This window comes from Crinia signifera, chromosome 8 (assembly GCF_055691185.1).
Source record: "Crinia signifera chromosome 8, ASM5569118v1, whole genome shotgun sequence".
Classification (NCBI taxonomy): Eukaryota; Metazoa; Chordata; class Amphibia; order Anura; family Myobatrachidae; genus Crinia; species Crinia signifera.
In genome coordinates, this window is record NC_139224.1 from 53016327 (window position 1) to 53035371 (window position 19045).

The 19045-nt window shown below is 46.0% G+C and overlaps 1 protein-coding gene across 6 annotated transcripts in view; it reads left to right on the plus strand.

The window, feature by feature from the left end:
- The window catches only part of CHL1 (cell adhesion molecule L1 like), a 170708-nt gene extending 153498 nt beyond the window's left edge, over window positions 1-17210 (plus strand). For 5 of the 6 annotated variants that reach the window (XM_083156369.1, XM_083156370.1, XM_083156368.1 and 2 more), the window contains 4 exons: window positions 1640-1705; window positions 4634-4765; window positions 10860-10935; window positions 14026-17210. In XM_083156369.1, the coding sequence (XP_083012495.1) occupies window positions 1640-1705; window positions 4634-4765; window positions 10860-10935; window positions 14026-14203 (452 nt within the window). In that variant the 3' untranslated portion in view covers window positions 14204-17210. The remainder of the gene's footprint in view (window positions 1-1639; window positions 1706-4633; window positions 4766-10859; window positions 10936-14025) is intronic. The other variant, XM_083156373.1, reaches the window with a different exon arrangement.
- Window positions 17211-19045: the final 1835 nt, after the last annotated feature.

Genomic DNA, 19045 nt, shown 5'->3' on the forward strand with positions numbered 1-19045 from the left:
TGCTTCAGGTTTTCCCGGCTTCTCCCCTGGCATTTTATTCTCAATTGACTCTCTTCTCCAGTTTCTATACTTATTATGCCAAGTTCTGCACATGAATTCTCTCATCCCTTTGTTGAATTTTCAGACAATGCTTAAGTTTGGATTTCAACAGTGGAATTTTGTGTCTGAATAGTCTAACATTAGGGAAGCCAATTGCTGAAATTTTTGAGTTCCAAACATACCATTAAATCCTGGGTATCACGGGATTCCAAATACATGGTGGATTCGGCCGTGTGCAGTGGCATGGTACATATCTTCTCAATTCTGTTTACATTATCCAGTCCTCTCAAGCTTTCCCAGCTGCCCATTGAATGTATGGAGTCCCATAATGCAGTTTCTCTCAATCACTGATAGGCTGGGAATACACTGCGCAGTGACATCACTGTGCACTAAGCTCCCAGCCAATCACTGATTGAGTACAGCCGCATCACAAGACTCTAGCTCTTGTACTACAGATGAGCCTGGGAGAGGACTAGACAATGCACTAGCCAACAAGAGAAGCCCTTTCTGACCACTGCTGTGTGACTAATGTACATGAAAGGGGAAGGAGGGAGAGGGATCCTAGAGGTGGATGAGGAAGGATGAAAGCTGAGATATTTTTCTACCAGATGTTACAAAAATGGTGAGAGATTGGCTTACCTAATTAACATAGGCCCATATTCTGGTTGATTAGTTCGCTTACATATTCACTCGCTACCCAGCGAACGGACTGCACATGCACGGGGAGCGAAGGCACGCCTATAAGGGGACCGAAGCCGTTTGTTCCGATCAACACACAAAGAGGAGCTAATGCACATACGCTACCGTGTGCATACGAATCATAGCCTGTCCGCTCGGACTTCCAGCGTGCGGACGGCCGGACGGCCAGGCTCGGCTGGTGTTTAAAACGCCACAGCACAAATCTGCATGGAAGATATGCTTAAACCATTAACCAATTACCCCAAGTGTATGTTCTTTAAACTTTAAATAGTTAAACAGCAAAAGTGTGCTTCCGTGTTGCTGCCATGTATTTAGTTAATTGATTAATGAGAGAAAGGTCTATGATGCATGGGTGTGTATTGCATGCAGCTGAAAGTAATTTAGCTATTTTGCGTGTTGATTGTCTGAGCGAATGCGGGCCTGCTAAGGCGGCTGTGCTGCAAGGCATGAGACTTGCTTTTTTTGCGCTGGTGTTTGTAATGTGAAATAGCCCGAGCGATCGGTGACTCGAGGGAGGCCGCCGACCAGCACTTGTTGTCACCACCCATGTATACGCCCCGGTTCCTGCCTAGTTTTGAAGCCGCACCCTTCCATATGCCCACATTATGCCTACTGTCTCCAATCATGCTTGTATTTCTCTTCGCTGGGTCACGTCCGTACACGGCTGAGTGAACCTGCACATGCGCATAGCGAACAATATGCATGAACAGTAGGCTAAGAAACGCGCTCCAAGCGAAGCTGTATCCGAGCGAGTCAATCAGAATAACCTCCATAGTCTGTAACATTGCCTGCAGCAAATATTATACCAATGTGATTTTGAGGCACTGCTTCAGTGACGAAAAAGCCGCTATATGTACTTAGTTAGGAATATAAGTAAATTCTTATTTCCTTTGTTTTTCAGAATTCCCTTCTATCTCTTCTTCTCCAGCTCACACTCCTGTTCTTGCTGCCAAAGTTCCTGCTATAGGTTTGTGCTGACGCTTGTTATGTGGCTAGGGACACGGTTTTGTCATTACAATGCTTAATGCCTGCTAGATTGCAAGGAATTGCTATTATACTAATCTGCTTCTCTTCTGATCCTGTAGTTGCTAAACTAACCTATTTTATTTTACATTTATTCAGAATAAAGTTTCAACTGAAGCCTGTATCTAATGGAAGCCAAAGGCAAACAACCAGTGGTGCAAACGATGCATTGCAAAGGTTCCCCTGCAGAGTAAGGGGCCTGCCAGGTCCTCCGTCTCTGATTGGATCAGCATCATTGTGCTGTTAGCCTGATTGCTATTGGTGCCTGCTGCAAGTGCAGTCAGTCTAGTAGTTCAGCACCTGTGTGACTGTGAGATGCTGGGACGGGTCTTGTGGGTGACGGCTGAACACACTTCCTCTGCTCATCTTCCTCCATGGCGCTGGGGACCTTCTGGTTGAAGCCAGGCAAGGATGCCCTACCATGAAGAGGGACAATGTATCCCTCACACACTTGTCTCCACTGGTGGCCCCTGCCAGACAGGCACTGTCTGAATCTGCCTGGAGGAACCACTGCATTTGGGGTTCCTCCAGGAATCTGCCTGGAGGAACCCCTGCATTTGTTAGAATGCTGACCTTGCTCTGTTGCTGACAGCCGGTCAGCGGGACTGGTGTAGCAGGGCAGACAGAGATGGCGCTGTTGTTCAAGCTGTCTGCTGAGTCGTAGCACACTGAGCAGAGCACAGTCCCACAACCTCTGTCCAGGTATACACACTGTGATACGGCCGCTTATGCGTGGCAGCAGGGCCGTATCACAGGCTGTTGTGTTGCTAAATGTGGACCTGCAGGGATTCCACAGCCCTGTAGGTCACAGCGTTGGATGTGTCAAGTGACTGCCACGCTGACTGCTGTGCTGGCAATGGTGGATCACAGCCGAGGCTGACACTGTAGCCACAGGACCCAGTCGATCACCAGGGCACTTCTTGTATTTTGAGGTGGCCCAAGACACTAGATAACCGAAGGGCTGAAGCAGTGCCATGATGACTATATAGCCTGAACTATACATATCATTTCCTGGATGTATAGTAAATGGACAGGAAATTGCTGCATGAATAAATCCACAGACAGATTTAGTTTGCTCTAAGCTGCATTGGGTTTCTCTTTACCTGTATACTGACGTGGGTGTCTCTGGACTCAAATACCATCAACTATCCCAAACTCAGTGGGACAGTCCACTGGCACATAGGTGAAGGTTGTCAGCTCTGCTCTCCAGTGCAGGTAGAGCCTGGAGGCTGCCCAGCATCTCCCAAAGCAGTGGGCAAGCCTACTGCATGATGATAAACCCGGATGTTGTGATGAGTGTGGAAGATGCCACTACAGAGATTTCAAAAGTTGGGAGATATGATATATTGATGTGGATTTCTCTGGCCCCGTATACTGATGTGGGTTTCTTTGGGTCCATATACTGATGTGGGTTTCTCTGGGTCCATATACTGATGTGGTTTTCTCTGGACCCCTATACTAATGTGGATATCTCTGGACCCCTATACTAATGTGAGTTTCTCTGGACCCCTATACTAATATGGGTTTCTCTGGATCCCTATACTAATGTGGTTTTCTCTGGACCCCTATACTAATGTGGGTTTCTCTGGACCCCTATACTAATATGGGTTTCTCTGGATCCCTATACTAATGTGGGTTTCTCTGGACCTATATAATGATGTGGGTTTCTGTGGACCAATATACTGAGGTGGGTTTCTCTGGACCCATATGCTTCTGTTGGTTTCTCTGGACCAATATACTGATGTGGGTTTCGGTACTCTTTACTTAGAACGGCGCCCATCGCGGCCATCTCGGGCATTGAATGCACTAAAAAATCGGGTGCGATGCGACCGACGCGATGCCCGCGATTTCCCATAGGGAACAATGTTAAATGTCTCAATTGACCCGATTTTCCTGTTCAATGCCTCAATTGACCCCATTTTTTCCATAGGAAACAATGTTAAATGGGCCACAGAGCCCAAATAGGCACCCTGAAGTATGAAATGGCCACCCCAATTGTTAACGCCACCCCACGATCAACGTCAACCCGAAGCGTGGCGAGCGCAGCGTGCCCGCGCGGGGTGGCGGTACGCGTCCTACGACCTTTTCATACCCCCACTATCCACGTCGGCGTGGAGTTGAGAATAGAAAGTGTGGCGAGCGCAGCGAGCCACCGAGCCCGAAGCGTGGCGAGCGGACGCGGATACCTTCACAGGTATACGCGTCCCCTCACGGGCATCACAGCTGTCCGCGTCCCCTCGCCACACTTTCTATTCTCAACTCCACGCCGACGTGGATAGTGGGGGTATGAAAAGGTCGTAGGATGCGTACCGCCGCCCCTCGCGGGCTCGCTGCGCTCGCCACGCTTCGGGTTCACGTTGATCGTGGGGTGGCGTTAACAATTGTAGGGGCCATTTCACACTTCAGGGTGCCTATTTGACTTCTGTGGGCCATTTAACATTGTTTCCTATGGAAAAATCGGGTCAATTGAGGCATTGAACAGGAAAATCGGGTCAATTGAGACATTTAACATTGTTCCCTATGGGAAATCGCGGGCATCGCGTCGGTCGCATCGCACCCGATTTTTTAGTGCATTCAATGCCCGAGATGGCCGCGATTTTTTACTAACGATGCCCACGATCAAAATCGTGGGCGCCGTTCTAAGAAAAGAGTACCTGGGTTTCTTATACAGATGTGTCCCATAGTAGTAGACTGCACTGAATTTCTCTTTAGTAGAAATGGTAAATATATATACTCATCATGAATGCCTCAATGTATAGCGTAGTGTATTATGCCAGGTCATTGTGCTGTAGGATGTTTTCCCACTAGGTTTTCTTTCAATATAATGTTTTACATGAGAACATTACATCTATATATATGTTTTCCATTGCAGCATATACTAATGCATCCCAAGGTCTCTCTACACAAGGATGGTTCATTGGACTGATGTGTGCAGTAGCTCTTCTAACGTTACTAATGCTAACAGTATGCTTTGTGCAAAGAAACAAAGGAGGAAAATATGCAGGTAAGGTTCACGTGACCTTGTGGGGTCTTCAGTGCTTGTGTAATCTGCAGCCATTGTGGGCATAACCCTGCCTAAAGTCACATGGTCTTTGCTGACTCTCAAAGTCCAGTCTAACTATACCGGGAATGCCCACGGTTTCTGGCACAGTGCATCGTTACAGCATTACCCTCTGCCTCTGAATCATTCAATGAGAAATCTTGACATACCCTCTGTTCATGCTCTGCCTCCGCAGTATGCTGTATGTAAACCTCCTTACCCCATCTATGTCAGATTAATACTGGTACTTACTTGAGCTGCCTAGTACACTGATATACAGGTACCGTGGGACAGATTTGTCAAGCCTGGTGAACTGATAAATTGGGTTATGATAATGCACCAGCCAATCAGCTCCTAACTGTCAAGTTACAGGCTGGGTATGAAAATTACATCTATGCATTGATTGGCTGTTGCATTATCACCGGTCACTTTATCAGTTCACTGAGCTTAATAAATCTGCCCCATTGTTCATTACAGCACTCCTGTGTATAATGACTGTCATATCAGTTAGGGGTGTGCAGGACAGGATTGAGGGGCAGATTTATTAAGCTCGGTGAAGTGATATAGGGGGAAATTTACTAAAGGAAATTTGTAAAAAATAGGTGTAAAAATAGGTGTATTTGTATCCAGAAATACACTTTTTTTTGTCCTTTTCTATCCCGAAAATACGGCAATTCGTACATCAATACGAATACGAATTGCCGTATTTTCGGGATAGTAAATTTCAAAAATAAGTGTATTTCTGGAAACAAATACACCTATTTTTACACCTATTTTTTACAAATTTCCTTTAGTAAATTTCCCCCAAACTGTCTGGTTTTTATCACTGTCCAATCAGCTCCTACCTGTGAAGCTACAGGCTTGGTTTGAAAAATGACAGGTAAGAGATGATTGGCCGGTGATAAAAAACCGGACAGTTTATCACTTCACCGAGCTTAATAAATCTACCCCTCAGTGTTGAAAGCATGGCACTTCTAGGTGTAAATGCTAAATTCAATATTTATTATTTAATAACAGTTGGCAGAGAATTTCATTGCGCTTTCCAATATATATATATATATATATATATATATACAGTGGTCGAAGTGGGGCGGTATACGGGGGTATGGCATACCCCCACTTTAATCTGAAGATAAAAAAAAAAAGTTTTTTTCCCCCTCAGGATGCTCTCTGATCACTCAGCAGCACATCTTGTGCTTTTGTAATACCCCTGTACAACGGGGCAGTCTGGCAGGGGACGTTGATGGACAGGGGGGTGTCCGAAGGTGCGCACTATATTCACTCTTTACTTTTCCATACCCCCACTTCAAAATTTCCATACCCCCACTTCAAAATTTCCACTTCGACCACTGTATATATATATATATAGTTTCCTAGGAAACTATCTACATGCGATTTTACTCAGATAATCCTCTGAAGACTAATAAATAATACCCCTTTTACACCGCCGAAAAATCCGGGTCAGCGGCGGCTCAGACCCAGATCTTTGGCGGTGTAAATTCCTAACGCCGTGTCCCTTTACACGGGACTTCTACCCAGGTCCTGACCTGGGTAGAACACGGCTAGGACCTGGGTAGAGGGCCGTGTAAATGGCAACGCCGGGTCGGATGACCCGGCTCCCATTTACATGAATGGGGAACGTCCAACCTGCGGACCGCAGCGTCCGCAGGTTGGATGGGTTGTCAGCCTGAGACTGACAGCCGGCGCTGCTGTCTGCTATACCCTGCAGACAGCAGCGGCGGCGGGGGAGGGAGGTGAACGGATACCTGTGTGCGGCATCCATTCACCTCCTGTGCGACGGCGGGGGGAGTGTGCGCGGGGACTGGGGGCAGCCCAGCAGCTTACCTTAGTGCTGGGCTGCCCCCAGCAGCGTTCCGGTCTGGCAGCGGCGGTGATTGGCGCTTGGAGATGACATCATCCTGTCATCTCCAAGCACCGGGGGGGGGGGGTGGGGGGGGGCGCGGGTGCGGGCCGGGCTGTCCGCCCGGTGTAAATTGCACTAAACGCCGGGTCGCACCCGGCTTGAACCTGGGTCTCAAAAAGCCGGGTGCGACCCGGCGTTTTGGTGTAAAAGGGGTATTAGTGTTGGAAGATACCTCCTATGTGCTTCATTGGATGCGAATTTGTTATTTGGACATTTAAACTCTAATTGTTGGCGCCATACCACTATTGGGTAAAAGTGTTGTGTTCTGTCTGTTCCCTACCCCTCAGGGAACTCAGTGGTGAGGCTGCCTAATATCTAAAATTAAGTTTGTGAAATAGGCTATTAGCGCGATTTGGAATATTGGGGATACATATATATATATATATATGTGTTGAAGGAGCGGCACTTTGCAGACTGTAGTTGAAGTAAAATTCCTTTATTTAGCCCAAAGACGTTTCGGGGTATATCCCCCCGTCTTCAGGGACTTATAGCACAAAACTAACATAGACAAATGCATATATATAGGCATAGACATGATTACATAGTTAAAACACATGGTGCCTCACCTGTCCGGTGTCGCCGCCCGCTCCGGGTGCTCCCTCCTTCCTTCACCCGACGTGCATAACTCACGTGGGACGGCGGCGCCGACCAGTGACGTCACCGCACAGAGAATGCTTGGTTGCTAGGCTACGCGGTCTCAATCTAAAAACAATAACAAAGCCATACCTCCCAACTTTTGAACTGAAGAAATAGGGACACTCGCGGGGCGTATGCAAATGAGGGCGCGGCTTATGCTAATTAGCCGCGACCTCATTTTCATACGAGAATAGACGCTGTGCGCATGCGCACAGCGTCTATTCTACTAGATTGGGGGGTCTCCCAACTGCCACCCCCCGCAGCGGGACAATGCCTGCCGCGGGTGGGACAGCGGGACAAGACCCGAAAATCGGGACTGTCCCTCTAAAATCGTGACAGTTGGGAGGTATGACAAAGCGCCGCCATTATTATGTTACCAATGCATGATCTTATTTTAAAAAACAAATAATGACAACATAGAACATATAATTAAGAATGCATGGCAGACTTGCTGTTATAGGTGTCTCTGCCTGTAATTCTAGGCAGATGCACCCTGATTATAAAAAGCGAAGATCGATATTATTAACACATTATAAACTGGCAATTATAATCAATGTATATTTATATGCCAGACAAGGCTCACTAAAACTGGCTATTCCGCCCTGGTGTGGCCCTCTATTTATCATAAGGTCATATACAGTAATACGATTTAGATGAAACACTGAAGTCCTAATGTCTCATTAAGTCCCCTGGGTGCTATAGTATCCAGGGAATGGATCCATTTACTTTCTCGCTGCAACAGGGTTTTTTCTCTGTTACCCCCCCTTAGTGTAGGGGGGACATGGTCTATTATAATGGTCCTGATGCTAGGAATAGGATGTTTTTTAATGGCAAAATGCCTGGCAACAGGCTGTTCACTAGTACCACTACTCAACGCTTGTTTAATGGCGCTCCGATGTTGGGCCATGCGTTCTCGAAATTGTCTCTGCGTCTTGCCCACATACGACAATCCGCAGGGACAAGTAAGCATATATACTATGTACGTAGTGGTACAGGTGACAGCCTGGTTGATAGTAATACGTTTGCCAGTGTGGGGGGGGGGGGGGGCAGGGGCACATTGGCCCACCGGGAAACCGGGCCATTTCCATGTGGGCCGGTCCAGATTGTCCGCTTTCCTCCCTGGCTGGGCCGCCGCCCGTGCTAGCAGGGCCGGCGCTGGAGAGATGACATCCTGCGGCGCTGGAGAGATGACATCCTGCGGCCATATTTGTTTCGGGCTATGCTGCTGTGGCTTTGTAACCAGGCTGCGGCTGGTTGCTGATGCGACTCACTGAGTGGCTTCCGTGGCAGTGCGTTGGACACAAACGCAGAAGCATTACCACCGCCGCCACCCCACCCCCCTGGTTCAGTAGCATTAAGACACCCCCCCCGCCCCGGGTCAGTAGAGTTGACACCCCCCCCCCTCTAATTTCTTAAATACCAATACGCCCCTTTAGGGGGATAATTCTGGTTCACTCGCTCAGATGTGAATTTGCACCCTTGCGAGTCAACCAGAACCCACCCTGCGAATGGTGGCAGACTTGCCCCCCTATGGAACAGGCAATCAAGCATTGGAGTACAGGTTGAGTATCCCTTATCCATTTCGGATAAGGGATTTTTACGGTTCTTGGATATATTTTCTGGTACTTGTTTCCTAGAACGGCCACACCAATTTTGTTCGGTCGGAAAAATCGCGTCGATCGCATCGCATGCGACCAAATCGCATGCGATGCGACCGACGCGATGGACACGATTTTTACATTGATTCAAATGTGAATATTGTCCCTGGGACCCTATTTTACATTGGATTCAATGTAAAATTGTCCCCAGACAAGGTCGGAGGACGCGTACCGCCGCCCCTCGCGGGCTCGCTACGCTCGCCACGCTTTGGGTTGGCGTTAATCGTGGGGTGCCGTTCACAATGGGGGGGCATTAATTAATAGCCATGACGGGGGCATATACAATGAGAAATGGCCCATATTGGGCCATTTCCCATTGTTTGCTATGTAAAATGTTGTTAATCGCGTCCATCGCATCTTGTGCCATTATAATGGCACAAGACCGACGCGATCAACGCGATTGCAATGTTAAAAATATTTTAACATTGAACCCTATGGCAAAATCGTGTTGATCGCGTCGGTCGCGTCAGGTGCCATGTTAGTGCACGCGACCGACACGATCAACGCGATTTTGCCTTTGCCGGCAAAATGGACCTGATTTCAAAGAAAATCGGGTCCATGCGTTAGTCGTGTTCCCTTAACTTAAGGTACACGATTACTAACGATTGTGGCCGTTTTGGAAACAAGTACCTTTTTAAAAAAAACATATTTACCTGGTCCCCCCGATGGTCCCCCGGCATCCCACTGCGTCCACGGTGTCCCCAAGCATCCACGGCGGCCTTCAGGATGTTCTTCAGCGGTCCTAGGGGTGCATTGCGAGAGTCTGCAGGCACGCCGGTGACTTCACCAGCGCAATGCACTCCTGGGACCGCTGAAGACACTGAAGAAGATCCTGAAGGCCGTCGTGGATATCGGGGGACTTGGGGACGTTTAAAAAAAAAATCCTAAATATTCTAAAAAAACACGTTTTTTGGAATATTTCGGATAAGAGATCTCCGGATGTATGGGGTTTTAATTGTAGACAATAATAAAAATATCACAGTTTAGCATCTGATGGTTTTGGAAGTAAAGCAAATAACTTTGTGCCTGGAACAAACTGTTACCATGCAAGGGGAGCAAATACATTAATATATTTTCTGTGCAGGTTAAATACTGGCTGCTTTTGCATGCATCCCACAAATCCTAAACTGACTTATTTTTACACTGCAATTTAGATTTCAGTTTGAACACACCCACCCAAATCTAAACGCTCTGTACATGTAACACCTGCCCCACCTGCAGCGCAACATGTTTTTGTCCATGTGCACAGTTAAGCCATGTACACACGGTGCCGAGCCCTGGTGATTTTGGCTGAGCCCCGTGTGTATCAAGAGAGATGGCTAACTACATCCTGCCAGCCTTGGGAGTTGTGGCCAATTAAACAGTGTATCAAGACTATTCTTGCCTGCACTGAATATTTGGCTGGGCGATAGCGCCGATGCAGTGCCATGCATCGCTATCGCCCCCTGTGTACACTTGGGGCGTTACAGGCAAACCTACTAAACGATTTTGGCAATGTAGTCAAAATCGCTTAGAAGAAAAACTCCCTTGGAAGAATCGCCCTGTGTGTACACTTTACAGTACAAGTTTTTTTGCTTTATTTCCACATCAGGTTCAGGCGCATAGACAACATCAAACAGTGTTTGAGTTATTTATTTTGTGAATAATGGATCTGCAGAGGGAGGGCAATGATAAATGGACATTGATATTATAAACTAAGAATAAATGATCAGTAGTTAGAGGGACCGAAAGGGGGAACACCTGTAACCTGTAAAAATAAATAGAAGAGGGGAACCTTGGAAGCAAATTATGGATCTTCTTCTACAGGACCTATTCATTTTATGTTTTCACTTTATTACAGTAAAGGAAAAAGAAGAAGTACACCCTGAAGCTGAGGTGCAATCTACGAAAGATCATCATTTCTGCGATGACAGCAGGTATTAATGTAATGGGGTTTTGTCAACATATTCAGTAATAACATACAAACATTAAATGTTGTGGTGAGGTGTAACTGTGTCATGTGATACCTTTTGTGTATTTGCAGGAATGTGTTATTTAAAGCTGCTCTGAACCTGCAAAATATATATATATATATATATATATATATATATATATATATATATATATATAAAAATGTAAATATTATCTCTAACTAGGTGATTCATCGCGCCCTACGGGCGCTCTTCACACCGTCGTAAGGGGCTGCGCCCCCTTAATTTGTGAACATTTGTATATGAGAAATATGGTTAGAATTGTATGAAAGATGCCTGTATTGCAACTTGAGTTATAGGTGAAATGTGTTAAATAGAGAGCATATGATTTGGAAGGGGGTGTGTATTGTTTTGTTTAATTAAAAAGCAGTTACAGAGTAAGATGTACATTGATAGTGTGGATGGTACAGTGACAATTGTGGGTGGGGGGGGGGCTGTGTGTGCATGTTGTTTAGGTGTGTGTGTGTGCAATAGTATAGTAGGGTGTTTCTGAGTCAGCGGCTCCCCACTGGCGGAGGTCACGACACAGGAAAACAGGAGGCTGGGTAGTGATAGGGGTGTGTGGACATAAGGGGGACTAAAGAGGAGGGTGGGAGATACTGTGCAGCTTCTGCCAGTGGGTGAGGGTCCAGCGTGGCAGTACAGGAGTACAGGATGGTGGCCCTTAGTCAGTGTCTCCTCCTACTGGGTGGGAGTTCGGGTGCATGAGAGCAGGAGGCTGGGCTATGAGGCATTATAGGGGCATGTGGGCAAAACAGCGTCAGCGACTCCCCAGTGGTGGAAGTTATGGTTCAGGAGAGCAGGAAGCTGGGTAGTGATAGGGGTGTGTGAGTATACGGGGGACTAAAGAGGGGCTTAGGGGTGCCGTGAATTGCGGGAGGGGCGCGGGGGGTGCCGTGAATCAAGGGAGGGGGGGGCATAGTTGTCGGCGAATCGCGGGAGAGGGCGGGGGTCCGCAAAGCGTGGGAGGGGCGTGAATTGCGCGAGGGGGGGGTTGCGAATCGCAGGAGGGGGGTGCGCGGGGGGTCCATGAATTGCGGGAGGGGGGGCACGGGGCGCGATGAATCACCTAGTTGGTTATATATTCTTGTAGAAGGATGGTAGGATGTTGCTGTCATTCAGAATGCATTTACATAAACAGTAATAGTAGTAGTAAAAGGTCTGACTTAAAACACCTACAGTAAAACAGAACAGGTGTTATATATTATACAAAGAAGTGGTTGATGATGTCTAGGTTGACATGCACATAGTTCATAGTTGTTACTGGAAAAAAAATTGCTACACGAAAAAATCAACACAGAAAGTTCAACACATGTAAATGTTGACATAAGTGTGGCACTTCATCGGTGTCCATGTCGACACATGAGAATGAATATGAAAACATTCCAAAAAAGAAAAAAAAATCTTCAAAAACTCATGTCAACCTTTTTCATTGTCGACCATACATGCATGTGCCATTTAATCCTGGGGTTGCCGTGAATCGCGCGCGGGGGTGGGGGGGGAGGAGGTAAGGGGTGTCCGCAAATCACGGGAGGAGGGGTCGTGGGTGGATGTCGTGAATTGCGGGAGGGGGGGTCGCGGGGGGGGGTGTGGGTGTCGCAAATTGTGGGAGTCACCGGGGGTGCCGCGAATTGCGGGAGGTGTGCTGCAAATCGCGGGGGGGGGGGGGGGGTCGCGGGGGGTGCCGCGAATCGCCACAAGAAAAAATCAACACATGTAAATGTTGACATAAGTGTGGCACTTCATTGGTGTCCATGTCGACACATGAGAATGAATATGAAAACATTGAAAAAGTGAAAAATAAATCTTGTCAACCTTTTTCATTGTTGACCATAGCCATGTCAGTGTTTTGCATGTGCCATTTAATCGTGGGGATGCCGTGAATGGGGGGGGGGGGGGGAGGAAGGGAGGGAGGTGCATACCTTCCAACATGACCCTCTCCAGGAGGGACACATTGCTCTGTTTCTGGACTTTCTTCTTAATTTATGGATTACCATCACCTGTGCTTAAACACCTTTCTTATCAATTACCCTGTTTAAAACAGGTGATGACAATCATAAATTAAGATGGAAGTCCACAACCCAGCGTTACAGCTCCAGACACACTTTGAGTGACAGATGTAGCCAAATATATAAGAGATGCTGGGTACACACTGGGCATTATATCATCATTGATTTGGACGATATCGATTGATCGCTTATATACTGTATCGTCCAGTGTGTACAGTCAATATCGTTAATGATGTGTGTGGCCACGGGTCTTTCATGACCTGCCCCGCTGTCTGTGCGTGCATTCTTACAATCTCATCAGCAATGCAGTACGGAGCAGGGGTGGCTGACGTCACTGACCGATATCATGTGTACGCTCAATCTCGTTCTCCCGCGGCACCGGTGTCTGGGTAATCATACAAAAGATATCTAAAACAAATGCTGTCTCTGAGAGAAAAGTAACCTATGCACATTCTTCTTTTCATGTTTACCCCAAAAGTGATCAATGATCCCTATTTTATAAGGGTATGGGTCATAGGGTCCACACTATGAAGGTCAACATACATTAGTTCGACCAATAAAGGTTGTCAGGGCTTAGGTCAACACATGACATAGGTCGACATGGCTGAGGTCGACAGGGTCGGAAGGTTGACACAAGCATTAGGGCGACAATGGAAATGTTGACAGTCAAAAGGTCAACCTATTTTATGTGTCAGCCTAAGCCCTGTCAACCTAAGCCCTGTCGACCTTTAGTGGTCCACCTAATGTATGTTGATCTTCATAGTGTCGACCTAGTGACCTTATCCAATTTTATAGACCCAAGTTCCCTTCTCTATCATATTCCATGCGATTGATATTGCTAGATAACTAGTAGACTATGAGGATTAGAACCCAGAGTTATATGAAGTATCTATGATTATACCCCCAGTAGATAGCAACAAGGTTGACCATAAAAAGCTGTGACCATCAAAGAACTTGAATGTACTGATCCTGGTCAGTGAAGTCCAACCTCTGCTTTACGTTTACTATCATTTTCTCTTTGTTCCAGTTATAAGAAGGCAATAAATGGAAGCATGGACTCGTTGAGCCTGGACATTAAAACCTATGACAGTGTGGACAGCCTTGTACAATACAGTGATGGAGAACACAGTCACTTCAACGAGGATGGTTCCTTTATTGGGGCATACACAGAATCCAAGGAGAAACCTACAGAGGAGAAATGTTAAAGTACAGTCCCTGCGCTCCTAATAAAGTCCCAGTATACACGGAGATTACATGTTACACCGATTCCTAAAGTACCTCTGAATGGCAAATTCAGTAAATAATGACAAGAACTTGGTTATTTCATTATCAAAATCTTTAGTAGCCAAAAGAACTCTCTTTCAACGTTCTCGAGCATGGCTCAAACTGAATGGACAGGAAAATCAACAACTATCTCTACATCATCCTACGTGGCCTTCATTTATTATCTATGACTGTTACAAATAGTTGTTTACTCGTGCACATAAAAATGAGAGTGACAGTATATGTATCTTTGAAGGACATGCTAATATAAGCACATTGATGTGACAACAGAGCTATTGGACATTCAACCAGGTACGACAGGAGATAGGCACACGTATAACATTAACATCATGGAGTGCAACTCTATTTCATGTGATGCCCACTGTGTCAGTATTTTATGTCGCTACCCGTATATCTACATATTATGAGACCATAGCAAACTCTAACTACATTGAATCTAAATGACCATATTCAGAACATATGGTTTTATGGCCTCTTTCAGATGTCTTAGCTTTTCATTCTTCTAACCTAACTACAAGTTAATATAATAGACAGACAATGGGGCCTTTCCAAAAGGTATCCAGACACCAGATCGAAGTGCTTTAGACCGACCATGGTATGGTCAACCATCCCTTGGTCCACTTGGATCATTCTTACCTATCCAAGTGGACATATAGTTAGAATATAATAGTGTGCCGACTGTAGCGAGGCACCGTGCCCAAAATGGTGAGTGTAGCGAGCCATGCGAGGGGACACTGTGAACATGTACAGTGTCTCCGGAGACCCCTGTGACATTCGTCACCAAAAAATCCTGAAACAGTCCTGTGGACCAAGTGACCATTGGTCATGGTCCCACCAATCACCCGATGGTGTCTAACTAGCGTTACTGCCACTCCAGCGGCCATCAACTTAGGGTGGTTGACTATAACATGGTCGAACTAAACCCCGTCGACCCTCTATACCAAAACCTTTCCAAAATGCCATACTGATGACCAGTACCCACTTAACCTGTAAATGATCTTCCGCCAACCATAAACCTTGTAGTTTGTCACTAGAAATTCTCTCTGCCTGATCAACGTCTGCATGACTGATATTGCTGTTAATAAATAGGCATGCTATGACTGTTACCATTGCACGTTACATACCATTCAGCAAGCTAGCAGCTCTCTGTTGCAGTCCACAGCCAACTAAAAGCATACATAACACGTTATAGGGCTCATATAGAGTTTGACCCATTTTGTTTAAAGTACATCCCAAAATAAGATGCATAGAGCTTTGGAACCATAGAATATGCACCAGTTGTACATCAGCAGCATATGCACAAGGATCAGTCCAAGATAAATACAATTTACATGCTAAAGTCATATTATCCAATTTATACACAATCAAAATATTGATGGTTGTGACATCATATAATATCAGTAGGAGGTGTCCACTGTCAATCAACCAATCGGAAGCTTCTGCCACATTTCACCATCAGTGTGTATTACGCATCTGTGTACAGGACTTCCTTGGTTCCATTTGCATGAACACGCATTTGTACAGCTGCACATGAACCCTATATATTTACACTACAAGCTAAATCTCTATGTAGGGGCAGGGCCAGCAACAGAAATCTTGGAGCCCTGTACACTAATATTTCTGGGGCCCTCCATCACACCACCTAATCCCAAACCCACACAACCCTCTTGAGCTTCACCTAACCTTTCGCAGCTCCAAATCCTGCCGCGGGGGTCACTGACAGGCAAGCTAGAACAAGCGACAGCCAAGCTGGGCACAGAAGCTATGAGGCTTTTCAGATTGCTGGGGCCATAGGTGCCAATTTATGTTTTTGCTGGTGGGTGCTCAAGCCAAAAATATAGGGGAGTGGCTTCATGGGAAAGGGGCGTGGCCACAAAATAATACTGATGTTATATTCCGCAGCACAGTTGTCTCCAATATTCAAATTATGGCAACAGTGCCAAATACATAAATGCCCCCACAGTGCCAAATACAAAAATGCCCCCACAGTGCAGGTACATAAATGCCCACACAGTACCTGTGCCAGCGACGAGGGAGGGGGAGTGCAGTGAGACACGGGTGGGTGGGCCGCTGCTGAGCGAGTGGGTGCTCATCAATTTCCCTGGGTGATCGGGCCCTCAAGCACCCACAGAATTGGCACCTATGGCTGGGGCCCATCACGGTTGTCATCCTTGACTCCCCCCTGTTGCAGGGTGTGTAGGGGATTAATTTCCCTCTTAAAGCCAAATTAAGGAAAAATCATCATCATTAATGCAAAAAAACAGGACAAGAAAGACAGCATTCAGCTTGATTAACGGTACAAATATTTAACCCTTTATATTCAGCTTTGCTTTGCCTTTTCTAAAAAAGACTCAAGGAAGCACAAGTACATAACGTTTGCACAACACACTCATAAGAATACAGCTTATCCATTCACTAAGAACTAGTCAATGTCTCATGCCTTGTTAAAGTCGCTAGTTCCTAGTATACTGATAGGGTAAATATTGGTACCTCCATTACCGTTACCACTATGGTGCGGAAGCCTCCTGCGATAAATAAAGTAATAAGCTGTATAATATAAAATACAAAAAGTAAATGGTGTACTCTGCAAACGGAACAGAATTTATACATGGGACATGTGTATACATCAATCGTTTCAATATGTTTAAAAGACAGAAATGCACTTGCAGCCCTAAAACTGTTCCATCATGAGATATAACAGCTATATTTTCAGCCTACAGATATTTCAGATTGAACTGCACTATTATTTGTGCTGATGCCACTTTTGCACCACTTCATAATTACTATGGAAGATTAGGTAACTTTAGGGACAGCAATTGAAGGAGTTTTAGATGCTGCTAGAGTGGAACAAGTCAGACATTTTGTGTTTTTTTCATTGTTTGTATTTTGCTTTTTTTTTGATAAAATATAAAAATACAAATTCAAAGACTGCGTTTTTCTTTACATGTTTGTGTGAACCCTTTGAGCGCCAAGGGAATTTGTAAAAATAGGTGGGGAAATTGGCAAGCAAACATTTGTATTCATCATAATGACCTGTAAGGATTACCTTTTACAGGAAATATGATCTTTTTTTGAACACAAAATTTTTTATTTGAATTTATATAACAAATGTGAGCGACGCTGAAAATTTTAGTGGATATTTTGCACATCTAACAGAGATGTTGGCACTCAAAGGGTAAAGGTATCTGGGTATCATTAAGTAATGTGGATCCAACCCTAGAGCTCTTCTCTGTACCCCAGAGATAATAGATACTTTTAGATAAAAAAATAATTACGGGTGTGATTCTGGCCCAAATGAAAACCACAATTACCTCTGTACCCACCACCACCAGGGGTAAAGAGATGAGCCTGAGTGCTATTGGCAATGTGGCTGGTTGGACCCAAAGGGACCTCATGTACTTCTCCTAGATAAGCCTAGGCACAATCGCTAATCAAAAGAGTGTGTTTCAAGATAGAATGCCAGTGAGGTGCTTGTTACCCTGCCACACATATGCAAACAGTGGCTGGTTTATCTTGTAATCAATTACATAACACGGAAACTCTCTAAAAACTCTTAGTGGGTTCCAGCAATTTTATTGTTGCTACAACCTATTACTTTCCTCCCTATGAAAAAGCATTGGGATCTGCTAAAACGCAATGAGCAAATAAGAATTTTGATACCAGCCAAGCCATTCATCAGTCACACCAAGCATAAAGGCTTAGATACCGTAACATACAGATGAAGCCACATTAATGTTAGGAGCAAATCCGGTTAAAGGTTGCAAATATACTGTACATCTGGTGTTGCTTTGCAAGAGGTGTACATAGTGCCACAGATATATTGTAAGACATTTAGGGCCTGCTTCTTGTTAGATCGGTAAACAGCGTAAATCACTGCTTACCGAGCTCTACCTGGCGGAATGCCTGCCCCCACCACCGAATTCCCTTGGTACCATGCGAGGAGATGTGCTCGCTAACACATCCCCTCGCATGTTGCCGCTAGCATCAGAAATCATTTGATGGTCACCGACCATCGAATGATGTCTACTGACTTGAAACTACCTTGAAATTTACTTGGTACTTGTGGAGTATCACGGCTCCCACGACCTTGATCGTATGCTGATCGTATGATAAAAAATCGCATCGCATACGATCAAATCGCATGCGATCGCACCCGATTTTGCACAGAAATGCATCAAAATGCATTGAAATGTGTAGTAAACATGTGAAATGCCCCCAAATGCCATTTTTCATAGTGTACCACCCCCACTATCAACGTCAACCCGAAGCGTGGCGAGCGCAGCGGTATGCGTCCTCCGACCTTTTCATACCCCCACTATCCACGCCGGCGTGGAGTTGAGAATAGAAAGTGTGGCGAGCGCAGCGAGCCACCGAGCCTGAAGCGTGGCGAGCCCCGCGAGGGGACGCGGATACCTTCACAGCTATACGCGTCCCCTCGCGGGCTTCACAGGTATCCGCGTCCGCTCGCCACACTTCGGGCTCGGTGGCTCGCTGCACTCGCCATACTTTCTATTCTCAACTCCACGCCGACGTGGATAGTGGGGGTATGAAAAGGTCGTAAGACGCGCACCGCCGCCCCTCGCGGGCTCGCTGCGCTCGCCACGCTTCGGGTTGGCGTTGATATTGGGGGTGGTACACAGTGAAAAATGACAGTTGGGGGCCAATTAACATGTTTCATACTAATTTTAATGCATTTGGATGCATTTAAGATAAAAAATGTATGCCATCGCATCGGATGCCATTGTATGGCATCCGATGCGATC